Genomic DNA, 27,358 nt, shown 5'->3' on the forward strand with positions numbered 1-27,358 from the left:
AAAAGAATGGTGTGTTTGAATATAATACAGCATTTTATTACATGATTTTGCAAATTTTATTGTAAATCATCAATCAAATGCAATCCCCAATTTTTTCCATTCCAAGCCATCATAATTAGTTTTCATTGTGTTATATGACAGTTATTCTTTTCCCCTTTGTGTTTTAAAGAATTAACTTAAATATAAATTATGTAAGTATACTCATTTCCAGAAAAATTGCTCAAAGTGTTTTTATCTTCTTTATACTTCAGACAAAGATAACCTGTTCTTTGTTATCACATAAATGGGGATGAAACTCACAAATATAAGAGAACTTGCTTTCTCAGTCCCTGCTCACAATGGAAATGGCCAGCTCAATCTCTATGAAGATTTATGATAACTGGTTAGTAGACACAAACCTCCCATTTACCCCCAAATTTCATGATATAATTTCTACAGTTTGGATGATATATCTTATATTTCTGTGCCATAAAGATGATGATAAGATTAAATTAAGCCCAAGTAAACAACCAGTCTCTTTACTCACCAATGACTTATTATCTATGATTATTTTAATGGTTTGGGGGGGTTTTCCTAATTAGTCAAATTAATTTTTTCCATGTAAAGACCGTCTTCATAATCTTTTTTGGTTGACATAACATTCCTACATAGTCCATACTATGAATTTCTTGTTCAGATACAAATGAATTTACAGTAGACAGAGGTGCAAGATTCAGCATCTGTAGGGCAGTATTTCAAAATGTTATGTCCAGGAACTCACCACAGTCAGGACATATGAGTTAGCTTTGAAGCAGCTAAGAGCCAAATCCTGCAAATATTATCACAATGTGCTGTAATGGCTTCTGTCAGAAATACCACAAACTCTCTTGTCACAAATTTAGCGGCAAGAATCATCAGGATAGGGCACTAAGCTGAAGCTAAGTACCAGTACTGACACAAAGTACTGCACATATGTTGCTCAAATCACACAGCAAAACCAAACCAACTAAAACTCACATAAATTTAATGCTTTCTTTTTTTTCTCTGGTTTTTTTTTTTTTTTTTTTCAATTTTGTGCATTGGATTCAAAAAGCAAACTGAGTGCATATTAACTTCTATCACAATGTGGTCAAGAGGTCTGTGTCTTTTACCATTTACACACAATTGTTCATGACAGCATGTTATCAGCTTAGTGGAAACCAGGGGTGTAGCATGGTAAGCAGTGGTGGTAGTGCACCTATTTTTTTTATATTATATAACTTGAAAATATGTCTCTTCTAAGATTCCTTTTTCATGATAAAAATAGTTTTCACCAAACGTTGGTGGTGCGCACGCACTACCACTCATGCTTGGCATCACACCCCTGACGGAAACACATGTTCTTATTTTGTTGATAAAAAGTATTACAAAAATTTCCATACAAAAACTATTTTCATAGAAATCTTGCATTTCCACAAATAAACCTGAACATTTTTTTTTTTTTTGGAAAAAAAAAAACTGCTCAAGAATTTTGTTCATTTAGTACTGTGACTGTATTGAAAAATGCAGTCCTCCTTTAAGTTCTTGACATTCACTTCTTTTAGGTGACCTATCCCTCTTCCAACATTAGCGAGAATAGCACAGGCTCCATTGAGTTCAATTAGTAGCAGGAACAAGTGTTTCAAAACCCATTCAGGCTAAAGTGCAAGCCCTCTATGTGTGAAATACACTGCATCCCACCCCCCTCCCTCTTTTCACAATTATAGAAAAGAAAATTAATTGCTTATATCTAAAGGCTGTAAGATACATTCCTTTGTATTAAGGAAACTCATTCATCTAAAAATTGGGTCAAAATTCTGGAAATACTTCTGTCTTTCTTTAGATCAAAGTTCCAACCCAGCTAATTTTTTTTTCTTTTTTTTTTTTTTTTTTTTTTTGTAATTGTTATTTATTTACTAAGTCCAGTGTCACAAACAGTCCAAAAAAAAAAAAAAAAATAAAAAAAAAAAAAAAAGCAGGTGAGCATTGTTGTATTCATTCTTCTATTCATGGGATTCATATTTCTTCACTTTTAACATTTCTTCCATCCAGGAAGATCATATGGCCTTCTCCAGATGGTAGTTTCAGTCTATCAGCAGTTACCAACTTTTCTGTGCTGGGAAGTTCAGAAGAGCATATGGTTTCTTGTTCCACTACAGTTCTGAGACATTACTTTTACTAGACTCCTTCTGTGGTTTATATCATCTTGGGCATTTATTCTCCCTTTTTCTGGCAACCGTTGAACTTCAAAAGGAACCTGTAACTTCTCACTGAGACTGCATTTGAAACCAGCCACAAAACTCACATGGAACATTCATTCATTCAGAATGGTGGAAACCCATGACAAACAGCATAACCCTGCATAACTTGGTTGATCCATGATGCTTGTGATTCGAGTCTGGCCATTGCAACTGCTGAGATCACAGAGTCTCTAGTTCATAGACACAGCGGCATGAGGTAACTCATTTTATTTTGCACTTGTTGCATATTTCCACAGGAAACATTCTCGCAAGGTTGTTTGGAAAAAAGACGACAGTTTGTGCTTGGGGTATTTGGCTTCCCAGCTCTATGCCATGGTTTCTTTACCTGGCAACCTTCTGTCGTTAAACGTGTGCATGTTGATAACTTCTTCTGTTTTCACAATAACAGGGGCCTGTGGCTTGTGTTTTAATCGACGCTGACACTTCAGAGACATCCTTAGCTCCTCTACCATGGCACTACAGAAGGACCTCTACAGAAGGGAAATAGAGGAACAAGAGAAAAAAACAACTGTAAGAAATTACTAACTGCAATGTCTAGAAGCAGATTCATCACAATGGCACAGCCTTGTCAGTCTTTGCTTTGTCCCAGTCTGAAGCTCAAAGCAAATTTCTGGCCTTATTACAGGTATGCATCACATAATAATTAATATTACTTATCAAAATCACCTTGCCTGTACAACTGTTTTTCTGGCAGGTACTAAGTCTGGATGCATATATTACATAAAACCACTTCAAGCAGATTTTCTGTTAACAGGTTAGCTTTACATTAAATGTACAGTACAGTATCTGAATGTAACATGTATGTTAGGCATTCAGTAGGCTCTCCTTAGCCATATTTCAAAATAGCAATTGTATCTCTATGTGACTTAAGTAAGAGTTCTTCAACAAAACATTAAGTTTTAATATAGGAAGTTTACCTGAATTAACATTAAATACTGTTAAAATGCAGATCCATTACTGAAAACTTATATTTACACCATTATTTATAATATCTTCTGTATATAAACACTTTTCCCACTATTGGTTATCATTTATGGAGTACTTATTAACAAAAAAAAAAAAACAACAGAAATTCAGTTTTGTTTATGATATTTATGAAAAGTATATTAGAAAAAAAGTTTATTAACATGTTTTGATCAAATCCTCAAAGCCCTTTTTTCCATTTGCAGTGCAAGAAATTTGAAAAATAAAATAAAATCTCCCTATTCCCTCAGTCTGACTGAATTCTCAACTGCATAATAGTGTGCTGAGCAATTAGCCTTCTCCCAGTGTGAGAATTGGAGTATCGAATGACATACGGCAGTAATGAAAAAAAGTCTCACTTTTAGGCTCTGCGTCATAGTTTAACTTAAACGTTTTCCAGGTAATGGAGAAATGCACTGACTAAATAACACATCTCAGAAGCTCAGACGTTAAGCCAAGCCTCTGACAATTGCTCTCAGCCAAAGCAAATTTGAGGTGTGGTCCAACCCTTTGCATTCTTCTCTCTTAATATTAAATCTCCAGGCCAGGGAGATGATCAGGAAAAAAGGCAAATGAACAAATGAAAAACAAACAAACAACCTATCGAACAAGAACCAAAAAGGTCAAAGCACCTAGAATTACTATAACTATCTTGTGACCATTTTTTTATTTTGTATGATTAGTGGTAGTCAATATATAATTGTCTCGTTTGGCTTCCAAATAAAAACACTGCTTTATTTCTGAACTGTTACATCTTCATTATTCATACAAACCTGAAACTTGGAGATTAGATCCACGTAATATTTAAGCATCTCACCCTACCCAATTCACTGGGAGCCTAGATTGAAGCTGTACTCATTAAAGTCTGCATTCAGCTTCCAACCTCCAGGGCTGAAAGCACTCTAAGCAGTAAGGCACTCAGGTTTCCCCATTAAATGTTACAGCTTTGTCATTTGGCAACAGTAGAAATTCTGTGAAACACACTGGTGCTTGGCTTAGTCATGGATCCTATTAGAATTCACATTCCAATTCTCCATGCACGGTTATCAGTCCAATAGGTGTGCTCTGAAAGGACCTGACAAATCAAGTTCCTTAAAAATGTGGCAACAGCTAAAGAAGAATATGTGGCAGATATCCTTTTCTTCAGTGCAGCCAGTTGGAGCATTAGAGCTCAACATGGGTCACATTTAATAGTGTCAATATAGCAGCATCTTCTGCCAGAGATTTAAGCTTGTGTCTCAGCAAACAGCTATAGCCTACAGGCATTAGACCATTCCAAGGTAAAGTCACTTGCAGTGGCTGCCTACTGATCCTGTTCCACTTGGCACAGTGGCAGTTAACAGAGGAATAGACAGAGAAAGGGAGCCAGGGAAAACCTGAGCTGTTATGTAGATTAGGGATGAGAGCACACAGCAGTAGAGGAAGGGCTTCAGCAGTAGTTCCTGTTTCACTGAAAACTTCAATAGTTTTACATAAAATTCTATTTTGTGCAAAAGACTGCAAATATGAGTTGTCTTAATCAAGAGTTAGAACTGAACATGAATCCAACAAATCCTAAACAAGTGCCCTCTTCACTAATCCTTTGCATGAATAAGAAAATGGGCAGGTTTGGAAAGGGTATAATATGGAAAGGGTAATCTTGCTCTGGGTGTGATACGCTTCTTTTGAAATATTTCTTTCTCCTGCTGAGTTTGAAATAAAGGAATAATGCCAACTCAACTTACAATAGAAATGATTTTAGCACCTGCAACTAGGAAAATTTTAAGTTGTGAGTCCAAAGGAGAAGGTATATTTCTCTAGTTCAGAGTCAAGTACATGTCCTTCAGAGGCAAAAGTTTGTCATATCTGGCTGAAGTGAGCTCTGCAATGTGCAGATGTGGATGTGGATGACAACTGGGTTGACATCCAAGACAGCTCTCTTTGTGTGAATTGGATGACTAAAATTCCTAATTGAATGGTCTGAGTGTAATATGTCAGATCTTACTCCATAAGATATCTTTGCTGACCATTGTATAGAAAGCAGAAAACTGCACCTTCTTTATTCTGCTATACTTTGAAAGAAAACATTCAATTCTCTTAGGCTTTCCTTTTTTTCTAATAAAGTGCTGTTGCTTAATATCAAAACTGCCATTATGATTATGAAATTGAAATTAACCCTGAAATATTTTAAAAGGGCAAGATTTAATTTAGTATTCCCTAATGCCTTACAGGCTAAATTGCTAAGGCTTGAAGATCTTGGCGTTTTCCCTATATGAGGAACCTAGCATATAACTCAGGAATTTCATAGGGAATCCATTAAGTAAATGATGCAGCTCAGCACTACACCACTTGTAGCCATTATACGCCTGTCACCCCTGGAATTAAAGACCTAGCTAAAATATTCTAAGGAACAAAATCCTTCTAAATTTTAAAATGATGTATTAGCTCTTAAAACTTTCAGGGTTATGTCCCTTGTCTTTTTTTGCCAAGATGTCTAAGAAGAGTGCCAAAGTAGAGCAAATACTTTTCAAGAGGAATCAATCCACCAAAACTTTTGCAAAAATCTGCAAAGGATATAAATTGTTAGGTAATATCAGTAGGAAATGGATTACAACCAACATCCAAGAGGTGAAAAGATATATGTCAACATTCTGAAATACCCTGAAAATGAGATCTCAAGTAACTTGCCAACACATTTTATCTGCGAATTTTACCTGGATATGAAAAACTCATTAAAAGAGAAATGTTTGAATGACTGACAGTCTCAATAAAGCCGATAACACAACTTTGAGAGAGTTATTTTATATAAAATATATATGGTAATGAAAATATTGTTTCTGGTTAAGAGTATTGTTACATATCTTCTGTTGGTTCACTTGTTTCAAATTTCACTCCCTGAAATAGTCATGTATTTTAAAAGTATTATTTCAAGGATATGTAAGAGTTTATGATCCAGATATTTTTTCTTCTTTGTGTTCTATCTGAGAAATATAAGGTAGAGTTTTCACACATTAAAAAATTCAAATAAATTTTATAAATAATTTTTTAAATTATTTATGGTTTACTTTTTAATTGAAATTAATCTTTTTTTGTCTCATTTCAATTCCAATCTCTGCAGTTTCCATTTTCTATACCATTAAACTTTGTGTTCTTTCACTGTTAGGATACACTTTTTGGAATAATAGGACATGAAAACAAGAAGCAGATCTAGAATATCTTTTTGTGACAGATAAAAGATTTTTCAGATATAATTTTTGAAAAGATAATCCAATGTTTTGATCCTGAATTCAATTGTTAGGGGAAAAGAGCAAAATGTTTACAGAACTGAAAGCCTACATTTCAAAACTGTTGTCCATCATGGAATTTTGAGCACTTTAGTATATATTCCAAGACTCTCCACTTAATTCAAAGAAAATAACCTCTTGCTCCCAACTTACCTTTCACACTGCAGGCATGTTACAAGAACATCAGTTATTATCGATTTTTCACTAGCCCTTACAATATCATAAGTTGTCTTCTTAAATGCTACCAGAAAGTAAACGTTGCCTCCAAGTCATCTTAGATACTACAAATGCTAGAAGAATTTAAGGACAGTATACAGCTCTCTAAATCATAGTGTACATAAGTGCATCTGTTTTGTTGCAGCATATCATGACAAAACATTACAAAAAAAAGTGTACAAAATATAATTTTAATCGGAACTGTAGTTCTTAGCCTTGTACCACAAAACAATTTTGAAAAACGTTCATCTGCTTAACATGAATAAAGAAGTAACTGACACTTCTGACATTCTTTGCTACGGCTGACATCTCACAAGTCTTGGAGAATAAAGATGAGAATTTTGCAAAATGTTACCACTGCTTACAAGCTGATTAGACAGCTTGCTCATGGCTTTACTGCGTAAGAAAAAAATTATTTTGGCACGTCTATTAATATGAAAGGTAGATAATACTTACACTGCTTTCATTATTTTGCTTTATAGGAATTTAGAAAGGTAATTAGAAATCATAAAAGCATTTGTTAGACACATAATTATGAGAGTAATGCCATAGAATTTTCTTTTAACAGCCTAAAAAGAGCAACAGGAAGAGAGAACAGCATGACTGCACCACTTTAAACATTCTGATTTAAGTGACTCAGTGTGTTTTAAAATTAAAAAGTCTCCAATTATTGGTTTATATTTTTCCCTTGTTTGATGCAGATAAAATAAAGCTGACTGTCAACATTCAATAGAAGGATTTCAGATTTACTGAGAAGTTCATTACTTCTGGTCTTATCTGTCAGACATTATTTGAAGATTCATTTAATTATCTTAAAGCAGTAACAGCAGTAATCCTGTATTGTCTTGTGTTATGGGTCATTGTTCTAGCATCTAGGAGGACATATCAATCAAACTGCTTTTTGTCTTCAAGTAAGCTAAGAATGAATGCACAGTCCTATCCTGACTCTCCCTCCTAAGCAGTTTCTGATTCCTATGCCACTCCTTCAGGGATTTTAAATATGTTTATGGAAAACCTGTCAATCTTAAACATTCTAGATAGAAGAACAAATCCTATCAAAACATTGGCTTAGGATCACAAAGAGATGAACAATTAAAGAGAAAATAACCTCAGAAAAAGTGAAATCATAGATCACGGTAGTTGGAGTACAAGCATTTCAAAGTTGAAGTGTACTTGCAATGATCAGATTTTTAAGTTATTTAGTTATATATCTATTCTTAAACATGACTTTAGATCAAAAGTTGCACATATATATGTGCATACTATACATATCTATATATGCATAATACATTTTTATATATATATATATATATATATATATATATAGCCACTGACTTTTCTGACGCAGTACAGTTTCAATACATAGAAAGTATAATGCACAAGTACACTTCAGACTAAATTCACACCAATTACCTGAACATATAACCAGTACATTCTCAACTTTAAATTAGCAATTATTTGGGGTTTTGGTAGAAATAGAACAAGAGAACAAGCAACCATTTTAGGAAGTTATTTTCAGACCAAAATATATGTCACTTGTATGAAACAGAAATTTCACTGCCCATTCAAATGAAGACAATAATATCAAGCAAAGTGAAAAATTTAATTCCACAGATAAAGATTTGTGTTCACTGTAGTATCTACAAAGTCACCACCAGTAGAGTAGTTCCAGACAGCTTGATGGATCATGAGGTGTTTTACCCTGTAACTGAATGCTGGTTGTTTCAAGGACTTTTGTAGCTATTTGGTGGAGAGGATCAACAAAAGTCTGATAGGACTGACCCCTTCTATAACAAAACAACACTGACACAATTTTCTGCAGGCTGAAGTGCTCGCTGAGTTTTAGAGTTATGAGATGAACTTAGATGACACACAGCACCTCATTGCAGGCCACTTCTCGGGTTTATTGTAAGTGTCTCCCAGTGGGACAATAAAATTCCAGCTTGCCTTAAATAAATTATCAACTTGTGTCAAAAAAGCCCCCATATAAAATGAACAAACAAAAAAACCCCACCAAAAAAAACCAATTCAGCCACTCTCAAATTCTAAAATTTATTTCCTAACAGAACAAAATGCACTCTGGTGGATGACAGAGACTTTCAGGAAAGCAACACTTGAGTTCACTTAAAGTCTTCTGAAACTATTTTCCTTGTTTCCAGCCTGACAGCTACCCTTCTTCCTATGGTTGATGGGGAACACCTATTAGTGCAGAAAGCTTTTTTCAAAGTGCTTTTGTTTAGCTCTGCCAGCAGCCTTTCTGGCCATCACACTGACCATGATGTTTTTCTGACTCACCTGTGGACCTAGGCTGGGGCAGAAGGGATTGCACTTGTGTGGTTCCACTCTTTTCTCTCAGAGAAATCCCAGAGGATGGCATAGGGCAATTGCTCATCAGCCCCGAGGGCTCTCTCTCATGCAGGATTCCACAAGGTTTCATCCTGTCATCTCTCCTTTCAACATGTATATGAGGCCACTGAGGAGATAATGAAATAATTTGGGCTGTGGTGTCATTGACACGCAGATGTTACACAGTCCTACTCTATTGTCAGACCAGGATGGTGCAGTCATTTTGAGCTTCCAGTGCCTGGCTGAAATAGGGGGGTGATGGCAATTCAGTCCCAGGGAGACAAGTGCTGTGCTGGACAGGTTAAAGGCAAGCACTCAGAAGATATTTTCTATCCTCATTTTTCCACTCAACCTCTTCTGGAAGAGGCTGACAGTCTCACATTTCTCTAGGTTTGGGTCTGTATTTTCAAACTCAGAGTGGCAATAAGTGCTATTTGTTATTAATGTTTCAGTCAGAGGCAATAATTTCCACTGATGTAAACCTTGTCACACCAGTCCAGATCTTCCAGAACATGGTACTGCTGTCTCGTGTCCCTGGACAACAGCTACACAACTGGAAGGTGTTTAACAAGGACTGAGAGCAATTAATAGTACTTGAGCTGTGTAGCTGTCACTGTGAAAATAAATAGCAGAATATACGGCACTGCCTAACTGGTTTAGAACAACAACAATTGCAATGTTAATGGGTGTGGTTTTTTCAATCACATCTGCGCAGATATTTCTCTGCCTTTCAGTGGAAGTGATCACGGTTCTGCTGAGTCAACCCCCTGAGATCTTGCATTCTCAGCCACAGGATGTGAAGGTTCATTCACCTGTTGATCATTTTTGATCCTATATCTAAATTCATTCCTTTTGTCCAAGGAGTGTCAGGTTTCTTGTTCACTAGCCATGGTGAAAGGAAGTGATGATAATACGTAATTAATGCTTTGTAGAACAATCTATCTGGATTCAAATGCTTATAAAACATATTTTGAAAACAAATAGGTAATTTTACAGAAATGTTTTAGAAAATAAATATAACCTCTCTTACCTGAATTCTAAACAGGCTTTTTTTTCAAATTTTGCTTAGATTAAGTTCTCTGTACTTTATTCACTGTAAAAAATTATACTAGTTTTATAATTTAGTGTGATAGTATGAACTTAATGAGAATTTTAGCATGGCCTCAAATCATATTGAACAGAGAGAGACTATTAGTATTAACTTAATGCCAAAGAGTTTTTCTACTCTTTGGAAACACTGTTACATAATATCAAAAGGTTTAGCACCTATTTCTCTGCAATTATATGGTTCCATCTGACAGTTCAAGGATATTTTCTCAACTTAAAATTTTTTAGTGATTGCTATTTTGCTGACCTATACAAAAGTCAAAGTAAATAAAACAGCATAACGAAACTGTATTTGCTACTACATTTAACTATAGCATAGCTGATCAATTAAAAATTGAAAGTTTAATGTTTTATATTAAAATATTATATGCTAAAGTAACATTTAGAGAGAGATAATGAAAAAGTATTAAAAATATACAAATTATTTATGAATTGACATTTTTTCCATTGGAATGAAAATATATTTTTATCAGTGGAGAAAATAATAATATAATGTGTTTCTTCTTTCTACTGATGAGTGAAAGTGAACCATATTTGCTATAAAGTAAACAACATGTGGAGGCTTCCAAATTTTTTTAATGCAACTTTAAATTCTTTTCAGACTTAAAATATTCATAACTCAGACCTATAATTTAAGCTCTGCTCTTTGACTGAATGAATATGGAACTACAGTGAACTTCCTGTACATGTGTACTTATGTTTTTATGTAATGGTCAACTTTACTACATACACTCCTATATTTTCCGTTGTTTTTTGAAAGACACAAATAAAGACATTAAAAATACATCAGAAAAAAAAATCCATTAACAAATAGATACTGATTGAGCTGCAATCAAAAATCAAAATAGAGTTCTTGGTTTTAGTATTTTATTGTTTGCAATTTACTTAAAAATGCCACAGTTGGTAACTTGCTTTTCCTCTTTTTTTTTTTTTTCCTTTTTCTTTTTTTTTTTTCTCTTTTGTTAAAGATGTTTTGGGATGTTTTGATTTTGGGGTGGTTTGTTTTGATTTGTTGGGTTTTGTAAGAATTCCTCCCCTTAGAAAATATCCTCTAGTATATACTTACATGATTTCCAAGAGGACATTTAATTAAAATTAATACCTGAAATTAACGTAATCTCTACACTTACACACACACAAATTAACCATACAGGTTTATACATACTCGTACAGTGTTTAGAGTATTACAGGATGATAGAAGTTCCCAATTTTCCAACAGCATACCTGCAGAATGCAGGGTGCTAGTGTTGGAAGAACATTTTCTTCCATGACCTGTCCCAGCTGCTGCTTTTTCCAGCCAAAATTACAGTTTCTGAGGTTACTCCATTAAAAAATATGACACAAAAATACAGAATACATCACTGATTGTAGATTGTATAAAAGCTACTTGGGATATAAATCCCAAAACTTTTACTTCAATTTACCAAGAATGTCCACATTCTTTTGTTTCTTGTAGCCTGAGGAACAGGCTTTTCAGCTTTAAAATCTTTTGAACTTGTCTCCCCCTGGACAAAAATCACTAGGCTGAGATTTACTTTGTTACTGTTCCAAAACCATTATAAATTACTGTCCCAAATTCAAAGGCTTTTGATATTAAACTATTAGGAATATTTTTGAACTCCATAAAAACTGACATAATTACATTTTTTTGAGGAAGAAAAGTACTTTACTGAAAACTAATTTAGTAAAATTTGGAAAAATAACCCAAACCACCACACCATAAAATATTATAATAAAATAAGAAAGATCCTAAAACCTTTTCATTTCTTCGCGTGAAACTATTGAAATCTGGTTTTGCACTGTTGGTGAGATAACAATTAAAACAAAGATTAAAATACTGACTTTCTACACATCCTGTGACAAAAAAGAATCACAATATTTCAGTAATTATTAATTTTTTCCTGTATGTCCTTTCCATATCGGACAAGGTATATATTTGCACTTTGCTGACATGAATTCTAAAAAGAAGCATTGCAAGACATAATGAATGAAGCTTATCCTAGTACAAATAGATCATAAAAGGACTTTGGAAAATAAATTACACTGACTCCATGTGAACAAATTGAGAACAGTTAAATCATATTTGAAGGAAGCCAAATCAGGACGATGTGTAACTGCATATGGTCACAGTGAAACAGCTCTTTCAGCCTATAAGCTCTTGGCCCCTCCTCGCCTCTTTAGAAGGGTGTGGGACCACCAGATCGACAAAAGCAGGTTTGCAGATAACTCCTCCAGTGAATGTCACCCTCTCCAAAGAAACCCTGACCAGGAAAGGCACAAAGAGAACAATTTACGAGGCTGACAACAAGCAATGGTCTCTATATCCATGGCACTGCCTTCATCAATATTGTGAATTTCATCCTAATGTTTTCAGCAGTCCACATGTAGTTTCTATCACACAGATGACACAGTAGTATCTAATCACTGTGTAAGTATGAAAGTATGAAAATGGAAATAACCTCAGAGAAAACTTAAAAGAAACCCTGAACACAAAAGATCAAAGGAAAGGTCAATAAATTCTCAGACTGAGAATCATCAATATATTATGTTAAATATTAATGGTCTTCAAGGTCAATGTTTTCCCTGGCATTTACAATAATAATATGAACTATACAAAACTGAATGTGTAAAATAGACATAAACCCATAATGCATTGATGCACATCAATTAAAAAAAAAAAAAAAGAAAAAGAAGAAGAAAGACATAGTAATTGTTTTAAATGGCTTCTGTTTCTAACCTTGCTTATTCACTGCCCTCTGAGTGCCTGTTAATATAAGAGAGCAGGTCATTCAGCAGCAAAAGCAATTATAAAATGCAAATGACTGAGCATTTATTGTCAAGATTGGCTAGATAAAAAAGGTCCGATAATAACATGTTTCTAAGTACATGACATAATTAGATGTTTGTATCATAAACAATGGGACATAATACAAGCCTTTAGCATTTTCAGAAAGGCTCCAATTAAACAATAGGTAAGCATTGTGACATAAAATTTACGAAAAAGTGACAATTAAATTTCCCTCTCAGAAATTGGAAGGCACCATCTTGTGGTTGCTCTGCAGGAATGCAGTCAGGACAACCTCTGACCTACCGTCTCTTCCTACCCCTTCCCACTGTGTCAACTGAAATATCAACATTCTGCCATAGAGAAGGATATGTGCTCTGCCATTCCAGGCATTTTTCCCAAAGGAAAGAAATAGACTAGGTACTAGGCAAGACTAGAAGAGTTATCTAGTCCAAAATACACTCCAGGTTATCACATTATTAAAGCCTGTGTGTGAAGTAGAAAATTCAGAATTATTAGCAATCATAGCAAAACCACATTTAATTTCTAATAATTTTAAGATCAAATCGTACCATAGCCTAAAGACTCCACAGCTCATTAAAGCTGCATGAATTTTTGAGCCTGTTAGGATCAGAAAGTCTCATTCCTGCTATCCTTACATTATAAAAACATGTTTTGAGCATTTTGCAGAAAGTGTTTTAAATTATTGTATTCAATTCATTTCAAGCAAGAGTCACCCAGATAAATTTGTGTCATTGCCAAAGACTTAGTCTCATATACAGGTCACAGCTTAGCATTCTGAATTTCCTGTTCCATAGAATCTGCAATTGTAGGTAAAACAGTTCTGTATGTAACACTTCTAAATTCCTAGCTACTGATCCCCTGCTTTGTTCTGCCAAGTCCTCAGTCATTGTGCCTTGTGAGGTAAATATCCACACTGATCTTTCTCAACTCAATTGTGCAGCAGAGCAGTGAATTATTTAACATGGAAAGTTCAATAGCTTTTGTCTTCCCTGTAAATGTATGTGAAATATAAACAAATATAAATGTACTTATTGCTTTTATTGCTTTTATAATAAATTATAAATTAATAACTATTTCAGGGAGGTTAATTTAGTTGATGTTTATGTTACGATCTGATTGTATAACTCCAAAAATACTCTGTTGGCATTACTGTTTCAGTACATGTTGAGGCTTTATCTAGTACTCTTTACTTTGGAAATGTCTGACCTCATCTCTTAACAAAGAGTTAAGGTATGTGTCTCGTTTCACATTATTTGAAGTACTTAATGGTTCAAAATTAACAAAATTTGCATCTGCTATTTTTACACAAGCATAACAAGTTCCATCCTGCTGACGGCTCAATGAGTTTTGAATGGCTAGAAATGATAGCAGAATTTAATCCATATATAGCTGTCTTCACATTCATAATTTCTGGATTTTCTGGAAAATAGTTAGCAATTTAGGATACTTATTTTTCAAGCAAGGTAGCTCTAGTAAGTGCCAGTGACTGGCAGTCTAACCGTGATAACATCCAGGCTTATCTTTGCTTTTGAAAGGTGTCAATCAAAGAAGAATTTCTCTCTGTCCGGAAAGTGTTGTGGTGGCATAAAATCATCCGTTACACAGAAAGTCTAAGGAGTGCCATGTTTTCTTTGGACTTTTAAACACATCAGGGGCATGGATGTTTTGAGTGGTCTTTTCTTACAAGATGCAACATTTTTTTTGTTTTAGCAAATAACACCATTTTATCTGCTGTTTTTGTGAGCTTGATTCCTTTCAAGATATCACTCCTCCAAACAAGTTCACACCAGACAATATCTCTATTTATGTGTAAGCTCCAAAAGCAGGGTGATATAAAAATTCTAAAACTCCGTATCTATATTATACAATTTCAATCTACATTGCCTCACTGCTGGAAGTACAACTGAATATTTTGTACACATTAAAAAACAAACACTCATGCCCACTTGTATCTCAAGATACTCCATATACTCAGCAGCTGAAGTTATCTGATTCATTTTGTTTCCTTGGCTCTTAATACAACCTTTGATCTTCCCTCTTTCCAGATATTGACAGACACTATGCCAGAATGATACTCTTATTCCTAAGGGATGAAACCGCAAATGTTGCCAAAAATAGGTACCTCCTCTCTCCCATGAGATATCCAAAGCAGAATTATTTGCATTGTTTAATCACCTCAGCAGGGACTTCCAGAGACTGGAGACAAATGACAGGATTTCTCATCTTGCCCTAGGTTGCTGTTGCTCCCTCTCCTTGGCAAAGGGGATCTGCTACACTTGGAGAGGTTGAAAGAAGATGTTTTCTGAAAGTCTTTGAGTGCTGCAAGAAGAGTGGGTGAGGGGATGTTGGGGTAGGCCACGTGTAGGGATATGAGCATCACCTTCCTCTTAAGTTCATTCCATAAATAAAACTGCAGTGAAATTTCAGTGGTCTGCTGATATCAGGGTATGTGGGAGTAGCAGGGAGGAGATGGAAGGTAAGTGATTTGAGGTGAGGAGGAGAGAAAGGAAAGAAGCCTGACTCAACTCAACTCAACTCAACTCAACTCAACTCAACTCAACTCAACTGCTTCAGATTTATTCCTTAACTTTTTAAAGTATCTAAATACTTGATGATGACACGTTTCTGGTACAAATGCTGTTGAAAGGTGACATTCCTCCAGTCATTGCTATCCAACACTATAAAACTCTATCCGACACTAATAAACAGACAAGCAGAAAAAAAGTAAGCACAAAAGAAAAATAAATAAAATAAAATAAAATAAAATAAAATAAAATAAAATAAACCCCAAACCAAACAAACATAAGTGAATTCCTCCCCCACCCCTCAAAAACTAAAGGACTTAAGGAAGCAAATCCTTAATTAAAAAGTTTCTGTTTGCTTCCTTCCAGAATTTCCAACATGCTGCTATCATCACATATGTATTTACACCCTGTAAAATACTGAGCTCATGTAACGAAATTATTATCAAAGCGGTGCTGTTTTTCTACATGAGTGCTTGCTTAAACTCCGGAAAAGATAAACCAAGTTTTACTGATGTTCATATGCGATCCATATCCATTTTAGGAATGGATAAAAATTATTGATATTTACATGGGTTTCTTAAGTAACCAGTATATTTTTCCTTACAAACTCAATTCAGAGACATAACATTCCAATAGCATGTTAACAGAAGGAATTAGCCTGCAGTATTGTAAAGAAGAGGACCTAAAGGGTCCTTTAACAATTAAACAAATGTACCCATGTTCAAACAGTGTTTAGGACCTTGAAACCTCACACTGCTTTAGCGTGTGTTAGAAAAAAAATTCTTAACAATATATTTATAACAGGAAATTTGAGTACCAGAAAATTGCCTCAAAAGAAGTGAAAACAAATAGTAAATTTTTTGAGTAATGGTTCAGGTTACAAAAACTCACTAGTACCATCTGGAAAAATATGAATATAAATATAGTTTTTGGATTTACTACTGATTTTATTAAATTACATTTCTAAACATAAATTTAAGATTTGTAATAGGTCACAATCTCCTCGAATGTAAAAAAAGAAAAAGAAAGAAAAAAAAAAAAAAAAAAAAAAAAAAAAAAAAAAAGACCTAGCAAAATCCAACAGTTTCTCTCAATATTTAAATTCAGATTTTGCCAGCAATAAAATATACTCTTTTATTTTAGGTTTAGACATGGGCACATACAAATGGAATGATTTATTTAATTATTATGCAAAAATTATAATTTCAGCTACAAATTTTTCAATGTATTACTAGTCGTAGCACAATTACAGCATTCTGGTTGTATAAACTGCAAGTACACAACAAGTTAACAACAGGATTTTTAAAACTGGGTCAGTTTGAAATTACAGGACATCATATCAGTAGTAAACCCACAAAGAAAAAGCATCATGTTGATGTAATCTTTTCCAGATGTTACCAGGCCAACTTTGCAAGTATAAACTCCTATAAAAAAAACATTTCTATAGAGACATTTTTAGATTTTGACTTTGAGCTACAGAGAGTTTGTCTTTTGAAAATCAGAATTATCTGTAGAAGATTAATTTGTTTCCCATTACAGTTTCAGATTTCTTCTTCATCCATAAAATTAACTGCAGTGAACTTCCAGGAGTAAAAAGCTGTCTTTTTTCAGGCTTGAATAAGAGGAGAAATAGTCACTTGTCCTGAAATCTGGCTACAATTAAACACATTGAAGAAAAATTAAAAGCTGTAAATGTAAAACTTTGGATATTTTGCTGTCATCCTTTGTTATACAAATGCTTTACTATAAGAATAAACAACAAGTATGCATCACCTACATTTCACTAAACATCACAAAATGTTTAAAATATTATTTAAATAGACCATAAATATAAAATAAACAGGCAATGACAATATTTACCTTTTCCAACTGGGCATTTTTTTTTGATTTATACAAAAACTCCCCAACTGCCACAAAGACAGAAAGCACCAATCCCGCTGCCAGCACGATGAAGATTCCTCCAATATTCTGAACTCCCAAAGCACTGGCCTCTTTACTTTCCTCTTCTGGGCAACCATTGCCTCTCCACCATTTCTCTTTCATCATGTGGAGCTTGCCTTCTTCCTGCAGCTGAAGAATTGCTATAGTGATCTTGTCTCTGTATGGAGAACCTGAAGAGACCACAGGGAAGAAATATCACATGGAATATATTACATGAAATGTTAGGTTTTTTCAAATAAAAATAAATAATATCTCATGAAAAACTATCTTTAACAGCTGCAACATTAATCCAAAAAAGCCATTTGATTCTCGACACAATCACACTGGTCACATAAATACAAACCTCCTTGCTCACAGAAATATATATCCGGGAAACTTGATCCAGTTGGTGTTGCCAGTAAGCCAGGCCACTTCAACAATTCCTATCATATTTAATCCCATGGTCTCAAACTTTTTTATACCCAAATATTATATTTAGCCACACAGTATTCTTTTTTCAATTTTTTCAAATTTTTTCCAATATATTTTTAAATGGGCTTCAGTATATTTAGTCTAATATACATAAATCTACAGGCTGTTGCTTCATAGCTTGCTACCTTAAAGCTAATAATAGGTCAGATATTAAATGATTACTTTACCCTGTTACTTTATTAAAAGAGGGACGAACACTTTATGCTTCAGCACCAACCCACAAAAGTCTCTATTTAATAGATTGTCAGGCACTTAAAACACCTTTAAACATGCACTTACTATTAACTGTACCAGGTAGCAAGAAATTCAGAAGGATAAGATTCAGTGTGTTTGGATAACAGGGATGTAAATTCTCATATTTTGACGAATTTCTTTCTCATAATTCGTTATTTTAAAATGAAATTATAATTTTGTAGCTTTTGAACATTTCAATATTTCAAGGGGTAGTTCAAAGTCTAGTTTCATATATTTGTATGTAATCTGTTCTCTTTTTCTTTACATTGAGCATAAAGGCTTTTCAATGAATGTTTTAAAATGTACATTGATAATTGAATAGTGGCAACGGAGAAAGCTTTTATTTTCTGAGAGTTAGAGAGTAAATCATGTCAGTTAGAAGTGATTTCTCTGTTAAGACTTGTGCAGTGTTTGAGTAGAGAACAAAGCCATCATTTTTCTTGTCCTTCTTCGAAAACAGGAACAAAAGACTACTCATTGAAGTAGTTAAGAAATCTCAGGAAAGGAAGAAAAAGAGCAAGATGAAAAGGCATGGCATCCCCTCTTTCAGCTGATATGAACGCAATTATATAATGTATCTTTCCTCCTTTTCTTTCTATCAAAATAATGCTACTTACTGGCTACATGTTTCACGGCTTCTTTTGGCTGAGTAATAAAATACATTTTCATTAACTTTTTACCTTTAAATAAATCCTCTCTATCTGGTACAGAGATACTACCTGTTTAACTATTTACTATACTGAGATCAGCTGTGAAGAAGCTGAAGAAATGCATGGATAATATGTTATATAGTCTTAAAACTGTTGGAAATCATGTATACTTTTTTAAAAAAAAATCTTTTAAGTTCTTCTATATTTCTTCAAATTCTTTTTACATATCTAGAACTTATCCTGAGAAGAAAGCTTGTAATAAAGAGCTGCTGTGCCAGTATAGAACACAGGACTGCTAATTACAAAATACAAAGGCACCTTTTTCTTTATTCAAGAATGAAAGGTGGTGAGAGCCATCCTCAAAATATTCAAATAGCAAGGACTTGTGCATTTATCATCTATGCTTAGAAAAAGATGATGTTTTGTGCTAGGAGGTAAATTGTGTCTCCACTGGACTATACAGGAAGCACAAAGAAAAGAAAAAAAATTCTTTTCTACTCTCTTTTGCATTCAGGCACCTAAGTCACATCATTTCAGACCATCCTGATTATGCTGGAATTCTGCAAAACCCTAAATTTGATATGTTGCTTCAGTCAGATGGAAGAAGGAAAGTGATTAGTCCACAAGAGCCTGGGGAAGTACAAGTGCATTCTGTAATCTTTTGGGGATATTTTCAACATTACACTGCATATAAATATTTAACAACAACAACTTAAATAACATTAGATTCAGAGAAATAGTCTTGGACTCAGTTTAAGCTGTCTTCTGATATGACAGGCTGCTTTCTAATTAAACTGATTAGCATTTTGTTTCCACACTCTCTGTTGGTCTAAATATAGGGAGTACCATCTATTCTCCATGTAATATTTATATTTTCTGGGGATCAGATTTTTACACTTACAATTCAAGTCTATTTGAAACAGTTAAAAAATTAATTAACTGAGGAATTAATAGACAGAAATAATAAAGAATGGGCTAATACAGTCTACAATTAGTTAAGTTTATGAGGGTTGCATTAGAAACACACAGCTAATAGTGATTCAGTTCAATAGGATTTGTGTTACTTACTGTTGGTGGTTAGTAAAATTTTGCACAAATAGCCATGGAATGGACATATTACAGGACCTTTGGCATTTCTATTACAATGTCTTATTTGTTATTATCCTGTCTAAGAGTGCTCCTGTCACAAATAAGGATCGATGTGGGATGACAAGTATTGTATTTTGCTGCTGTTAAATCAAGCATTTAAAAATTTATACCCAGGAAAAAGCAAGCATTGAATGCTGTAGTTCTATTCTAATTCTGAAGGACTTAAAATGTTCTAAATTCAGAGGTTTACATTTTGCAGCAAATATTGAGTACACCTAATAATCTGATACTTTGAAAAAAGGATTTTTTAATTCTGTTTATACTGACACCAGTAGCTATTAATAGAACAAAGAAACCATATGAACAATATTATTTCCTCAGACTAGATTTTCTCATAGCTTTTTTTCTATTTTAAACAGGGCTGCAAGTCCCAGCAATGGAAAATCCACCCAGAAGCACCTGATGTAGCTAAAAGTATCACAGTCTGATCTGTGGATCAAAAAAGTAGCACAAAAAAAGTAAGAAACAATAAATAGATAATCTGGTCAAGGCACCCAGATAATACTCTGGTTGTAAAAGCTGTTTTCCCTGCAGAACTGAAAAATTTTAGCAAGTAAATGCAAAATATTTCTGATATTTAGAGGTAATTTTCCCTATCACTCTCACTACATGACTGAAATATTACTTGAGCCCTGCCATGAGGTGTTGCAAGAAGCCCATATCCTGATTTTTAAATTTTTAAATCTAAACTGTTTAATATAATTCTACTTAAATCCTCAATAAAGAGAAGTTAATGTTCAAAACAAAACCAAAAATGCCATAAAAGGAAAATAGAAACTCTAAGGCTTGCAGACAAAATACATGAATGAATTTGCAAAGTACCTACAGTATGAATAAGAGTGAAGTAATAAAGCATAAGAGAAAAAAAAAAAAAAAAAGAAAGAAAAATAAAAGAAACAGAGAATAAAATTCTGAAACATGAGGAAATAGAAACTTTGCATCTCAACCTTCAATAGAAAGACAAAGTAGTTGGAAAAAAAAATCTTACAAGTCTGTGTATGGGGGGGAAGACAGGGAGGGGACGGACAGTGATTTTTAGAACTCTCTTCCAAAATCAGGGGAAAAACACTGAGTACACAATCTTCCACTGAAAGAAGAGAAAGGGAAAAGACCACTATGGAAATATCTGACTTTTTCTCCCCTCTCTTTCATTTGGTTTCTACCCCTTTTATTTCCCTATCCACTGATTATTTATTCCCATGACAAACTGGGACCAGAGGATGTACAGAATATAATTCATAAATGATTGGCTGATTCTACTCTAACTTCTGTTAACAGGAATGAGAATTTCTGCCAGAATAATTTTAAGCCCTTCTGTTATAGATTATAGAGACCTTTCTTCCTTCCTGCACAAGTTCAACGACCTCAAGAGGAGAAGTAATTATTTCTAGTTGCAGTTACAAAAGTTTAGAACAAAAATGAAAATATTCATAAAACATCTTTTTTTAAAGCATCTGTACAAAACTAACAGCCTCCCAGAGTTACTGCAGAAGCTATACATAGATTTGTTTTCTGCCTTGAAGTCTCAGTATATAAAGATTTATGCACATAATGATATGTTTAAATATAAATTATGAACACATAAGCTTTTTATATTGAGGCTTCACTGCATACAGATTAGTATTTTGAAATTCTGCTGATCTAACTGGTCTTGAAAATGCTTCCTACTAGATTTTAACTTAGACTAAAAGTAACCAGGCAGTAGGTTTTACTGTTTTACTCATTCCATCATATGAAAGCTGTTGGAGCATGTAGAACTGTTTTTTGACTTCTAGTAAATCAAAAAGAAGAGCAGCATTCTGCTAACTACTTAAATAAGAAAATTTTGAATTTTTTTGTTTTATTATGCCAGGTGCATTTTACCAAAAGTAATGACTGTGAATTGCCTAGTATTTTTAAATATGCCCACAGGACATACTCACACGTTACTTTTGATTTGCTAGATAGGAAAAATACATTCTGAATACACAGAGACCATAGATACCATTTTTTTTAAATTTCTGTTAGGTTTTTCTTTTGTGTTAGCAATCCCAAGATAGTTTTATTTACCTTGCAACATTATTTCATATTCTGTGTACTTGGCCTAAGCAAAAGACAAAGGTAGGTGGGAATACACCATCATATTCAGGACCTAGGTACAAAATTGAGATAATTTAGAAGTTCTTTGAGTAGTAAAATATTTATTGGAAGGAGAAAGCCAAATACAACAGAAAAGATATCTAGGTTTTCAAGCTGTGTGTGACTAGTATACAATGAACAAAACAATCAGTTTAAGTCCTAGTTTTACCAGTTGAAAGGAAAGAGCACTAAACTCAGAATGGGATTAGTTCTGGCATATTTGGTTTGAGTTTGTTTCTCAGCATGAACCCATTCCTGTTGTGCTTATGCCAGCTTAATCTATCTATCTATCTATCTATCTATCTATCCTAAATATAGTCTCTGTGTAAATACAATATACTGCAGTCACAATCTCACTCCAGGGTAAGCATACCTGAAATTTCCATAAGAATGTTGATTGACACCATTGATATTACTGGGAATGGGTGGATCATTTAAATTTTATCTTAACAATATATCTCTTGTCCAATTGCTTAGCCCTATCAAGAACTACAGTCTAAATGTTCTGCCACCAAACTGTTTGCATGCTTAGTGATAACATATTTGAATGTTTTGGGGTTTGTATTGTTCCATTATCTCCACTCATCTGTTACTATGACAAAGTTTCCTTTTGTTTTTGCAAGACAAAATTCAGTCCAGTCCTTTGGAACACACATCCCTTCCCAGGAGATAACTGGTGGCAGACTATGCGGAGTTCAGTTTCTCGTAAGTGTCATGCATACTGCAGTTATAGGTGTGACAGAAACAACGTGGAAGGTTTACACAAAACTCTGGAGATGTTTAGATTATGAGGAACTGGGGAAAACTATTTTCTACAGCCTCATACATCACAAGACCTGAAAAATCTTCCAGGAATCTAGAGTATAGTCAGCACTCAGTAGTAAAGATTGATGGTCACAGTTATTATGTGCTGTGGGAAAGTATTAGATACTGGCTATAGGAGAAGCACTTAATTTATCTTCACAGAAATACTTTTGTTTTAAAAGTTACAGACACCTCAGCTCCCTGACCCTCTTTACACTCTCTAAGTGGGATGGGAAGGAAGCAACAGGAAGAAGGGTCAATATAGCTTGGTTCATTCTTCCTATCTGTGGGTTCTAAAATTCCAAGAAACATATGAAGAAAGAAAAGGGATTCTTTCAGTTTCCAGTCCCTGGCTCCATTTTCAAAATCAAAGTTTTGATTTTAAAAAAAAATTCAGTGTTTGTAGATACTTATTTTGAACCCAGCCACTTCCTGTTACATTAGCATTATATTTTATTATTAGACATGGACTAAACAGAAAATATTTATTAAGTTGCAGTTACTACAGTGGAAAATCCTCAGTAGATGTTTACTGTCTAACTAGATGTTTAGCAGTCTAAATTACCCTGTGTCTAAATTAAAACTGCAAACATTCAAAACAAAATCCAAACCAAACCCGTTCACTATACTTTTACATATATACGTAAGTGTATATGCATTCACCTTTATATGATGATCATATAATATATGTATTCATCTTTGAGCTACATGTATGGCTTGAGAAAGACAAGTTGTTGGTAAGTCAGGAAGCATATAAAATCAGTATTTTATGCCAAATGTAGTCAAACCATTTTCTCAGGTGCTGTGTTCTCTAATTGTTTTCACTTCTTCTCACTCATAACTATTCCCAACTGAGGCTAATTTCTGGTCAGTTCTTTATAGAACCACTGTTTTAAAGTTCATATAGGTATATAAAGTGAAAATGTAACCAAGATGGGTGATGTAGCTGAGATTTAATAAATATTAATTTCCCAGACATAAATATGCAAAATAACTGATATCAAAGAATAACATTTGGGAGTTGGAAGTTCAGTAGCCATTGAGTAATTCTTGTGTCCATAATTACTTATTGTTTTAGGACAGGGAAAGGAACATACTTAAAAATATTAATTTGCAAGTAGCTTAAAACATATCCGTCCTCCACAGTGAGTGCATTATAAAACAAAAAAAAAACCACCCAGGATAATGGTAGCCTATAATGATTAATTCAAATAAGACAGGACAATAACAGGTTTAATATTAAATACACACTTTCTTTTTGTAGTGCCAGCATAACCTGAAGAGAAAGAAGATGTTTATGGATTTTTTTTTACTGATTTAAATACTCAAATAACTATTAAATTATTTTATTAGCCATTCTAACTTTATTTTTTTCTTTCTTTTTTTTTTTGACACAGGTTAATTTTTTCAGCCATTCCTCAACTATCATTATAAACTGCTCTAAAGCACATCTCTTAGACAGATTAAACAAATGAGTGTTAGTAACATTTTGCATAGACTCTTCATGCATTTTATTATCACAGACAGTTTGAAAATATCATAATCATAATACACTATTATCTCTCTACCCTTGTTGAATTTCACAGCTGCAGAATGGGAAGATATGTTTGTTGAAACCTCTAGTGAGAAAATCAATATTATTTTTGTCACAGATAAAAGTATTTCATATTTATACACTGCTTTCTTTTTTCAATTCGCCTTGCAAATCTGTGACACATATGAATGGTTTGCAAATATAGTCTCCTTTGGAAGAAATATTTGTCTAACACTACCTAGCAATAAACAGATGAATTAATGAAGCCTAGATAAATTCTACAAGTATTTCTGCTATGTGGGAAGATTTTGGTCGGGCAGACAAGATTATGTTGGAAGACAAGTGTAAAATCATAACAAAACTGCCCAGACCTGAAAACTCATTTCACACTTTTGCAGAATACCCCCATCCTTTGGTGAGCTATAAAGGAAATTTTCTAAACAATGAATATCTTGCTATTAACTATTTCGTCATGGATATGAACTGAAGCGTGAAGTGGCCTTGGGTGCATGTAACTGCGAACCATGGAGAAACCATGTGCTGGGATGTAATACACCAGTTTTTTTTCTAATTAAGGGCAATATATCAGGCCAGAGAAATTTTAAATTTGTAGATGAGTCTTTTTCAATCAAATCTGTAGACTCACAGAATTCACAGAATCATTGATTTTGGAAAAGACCTCCAAGATCATCAAGTCCAACATTTGACCAAACACCACCTGGTCAACCAAACCATAATGTAAAATGCAACATCCAGTATTTCCATGAACAGTTTCAGGGATGGTGATTCCACAACTTCCCTGGACACTGGGCACCTCATTCCAGTACTTGTCAAAACTTCCAGCAAAGAAATTCTTCCTCATGTCCAACCCGGACCTCTCTTGGAGCAGTTTGAGGCCACTTCCCCTTGGTCTGTTGTTAATTGCCTGGGAGAAAAGGCCAACTTTCTTGAAAGTCTACTCTAAGCCTCATTTTCTCCAGGATAAACAACCCCAGCTCCTTCCATTTTTTCTCATATGACTTACTCCTAGACCACTTACACAACATATATGAATACCATACATTATGGTCCTAGGTTCAATAACATCAACGTGAAGTTTTAATAATGTCTTTGCTTTGGTTATATCTGTCTGGTAAATTCCTACTAAAAGCCCCTACTCTAAGGCAGAGTAAGCTCACAACAACTGCAGGATGTTAAGTGTTTTGGTAATTCCTTGTTGATATAAAGCTCAGACTCAGTGTGCCTCCCAGATAGTGCTTCAATATGCTCATAATCCTGAGGCAACTATAAAAACCACTTCTTTCATCAAATATGTTAGCTACACATTCTTACATTTCAGAAATAATAGATTAACTGCTCAGGCATTTGAAATTCTGAAATTAGTTTCAATACACGGCTTGACCTGCATAAAAATAAATAATTTGAACCTTTTTTTCTTTTTTTTTTTTTTTTTTTTTTTGCATTATGTTCAACTAATGAAGACAAATGTATTAATTTGTTTTAGTTACAGGAGAACTGAAGCTCAGCACTTTTATGTTTGTATAAGTGATGAATATTACAGTTCAGATCGTATGAAGGATTACAGACTAAATGCATACGAGCAAAAGAAAAAGGCATTCTGTATTGGTACTTGGTTTCCTATTTATTTCTAGAGAGACAGATTTGTTTATATGTCTCATCTCCAAGGACTGGCAAACAAATCTCATATTATGTAATATATACGGTCTGAAAGTAACAAGTAGCTCCAAAAGAAATAGGGTTTCTTAACAAAAAAAGCAAAATATTGCATAGAATTATTATGATTTTTATTATTACTAATACTACTACTTTAGATCTGGAAAACTATAGGCAGTAGGTAGACGTTTGCATGCTGAGTATTCATATTCAAAGTGATATTTTATTAACTAAGGGTATATAATATAAATATATATATATATACACATAAGAAAGTATTCATTAGTTTAAGTAGAATTCTGGGTTGTGAGATGGTAAATTTTCTTCAGGACCAGCACTTTACAATAGCTAACAAAGGTGGCTCAGATATCCTGTGTCCCACACAGGACAGAAGGAAATAGCTATAGATTCTGAAATCACAAAAATGATTAAATTCACAGCCAATGTTGATTGGGTTTTGTACTATAAAATCTGGGAATCTCGGAATCCATTTGCAACAATGAAAATTTTAAACTTCCGAAGTATCCACTATTTTCAGATATGTAGAATTTTGTTTCAGTTACGTCAACCAAGTGTATCATTAACAACTTCAGAGAATAAATTTATATATAATTTACCTGTTATTTCTTTCAGTTTTGGAACTGCTTTTTGAAAGGTTTCTGTATGATTCATATCTGTGGCTTTGCTGATTTTACATAAATATATTTAATTATAGATGTGTAAAAAGAATAGGCCTTCTGTTTATCCATCAGTGTCAGACAAAACAAAGTTACTGGAAGAGTAGAAGCAAATCCCACTAACTGTCTCTTTGGAGCCTAGGGTGCTCTTTCTCTTTTATTTCTTCAAACAAGGCAACACATAATTATTATTTTAGAAAATTGTTTAATGTGCAAGAGAAGTAACAAAAATATTTAAGAGAAAAAACCCTGCCTGTGTCTCATGGAAAAAAATTCTAAGATTATGTTCTGCATTGGTCACTAACTGCCAAATGTATGCATTAGTTGAAATAAATGTGCCAGTAATGCTCAGTGCCATTCATTGTGCTCACTAGCATTGTTTTCTAGTCTTGAGATTTAAGGAAAGTTTTCAAAATGACTCTTCAAAACATGCCACCTTTTAAGTTTGGTGGAGGTATGAAAAGAGAATTATGTCAGGATATGGAAAGCAGCCTTAGTACAGTAAGGACTTAACATCAAAGAGTAAGGAATGTCTGTAAACTCCAAACAGTTACTTTTGAAAGGATCCATGGGATTCTCTTTTTTTTTATATATATATGTTTTTAATATTAGCAAGTAT

General features: G+C 33.9%; 1 protein-coding gene across 1 annotated transcript in view; it reads right to left on the reverse strand.

Annotated features, from left to right (window-relative positions):
• Positions 1 to 1,746: 1,746 nt before the first annotated feature.
• The window catches only part of GRIK2 (glutamate ionotropic receptor kainate type subunit 2), a gene marked incomplete at its 5' end in the record, with an annotated part of 353,559 nt that continues 327,947 nt past the window's right edge, over positions 1,747 to 27,358 (reverse strand). Inside the window, 2 exons of the mRNA XM_083856634.1 lie at positions 1,747 to 2,728; positions 17,348 to 17,598. Of these exons, the coding sequence (XP_083712760.1) occupies positions 2,564 to 2,728; positions 17,348 to 17,598 (416 nt within the window). The 3' untranslated portion in view covers positions 1,747 to 2,563. The remainder of the gene's footprint in view (positions 2,729 to 17,347; positions 17,599 to 27,358) is intronic.

The sequence above is a fragment of the Zosterops lateralis genome (assembly GCF_965231275.1).
Source record: "Zosterops lateralis genome assembly, chromosome: 3".
NCBI classification, from domain to species: domain Eukaryota; kingdom Metazoa; phylum Chordata; class Aves; order Passeriformes; family Zosteropidae; genus Zosterops; species Zosterops lateralis.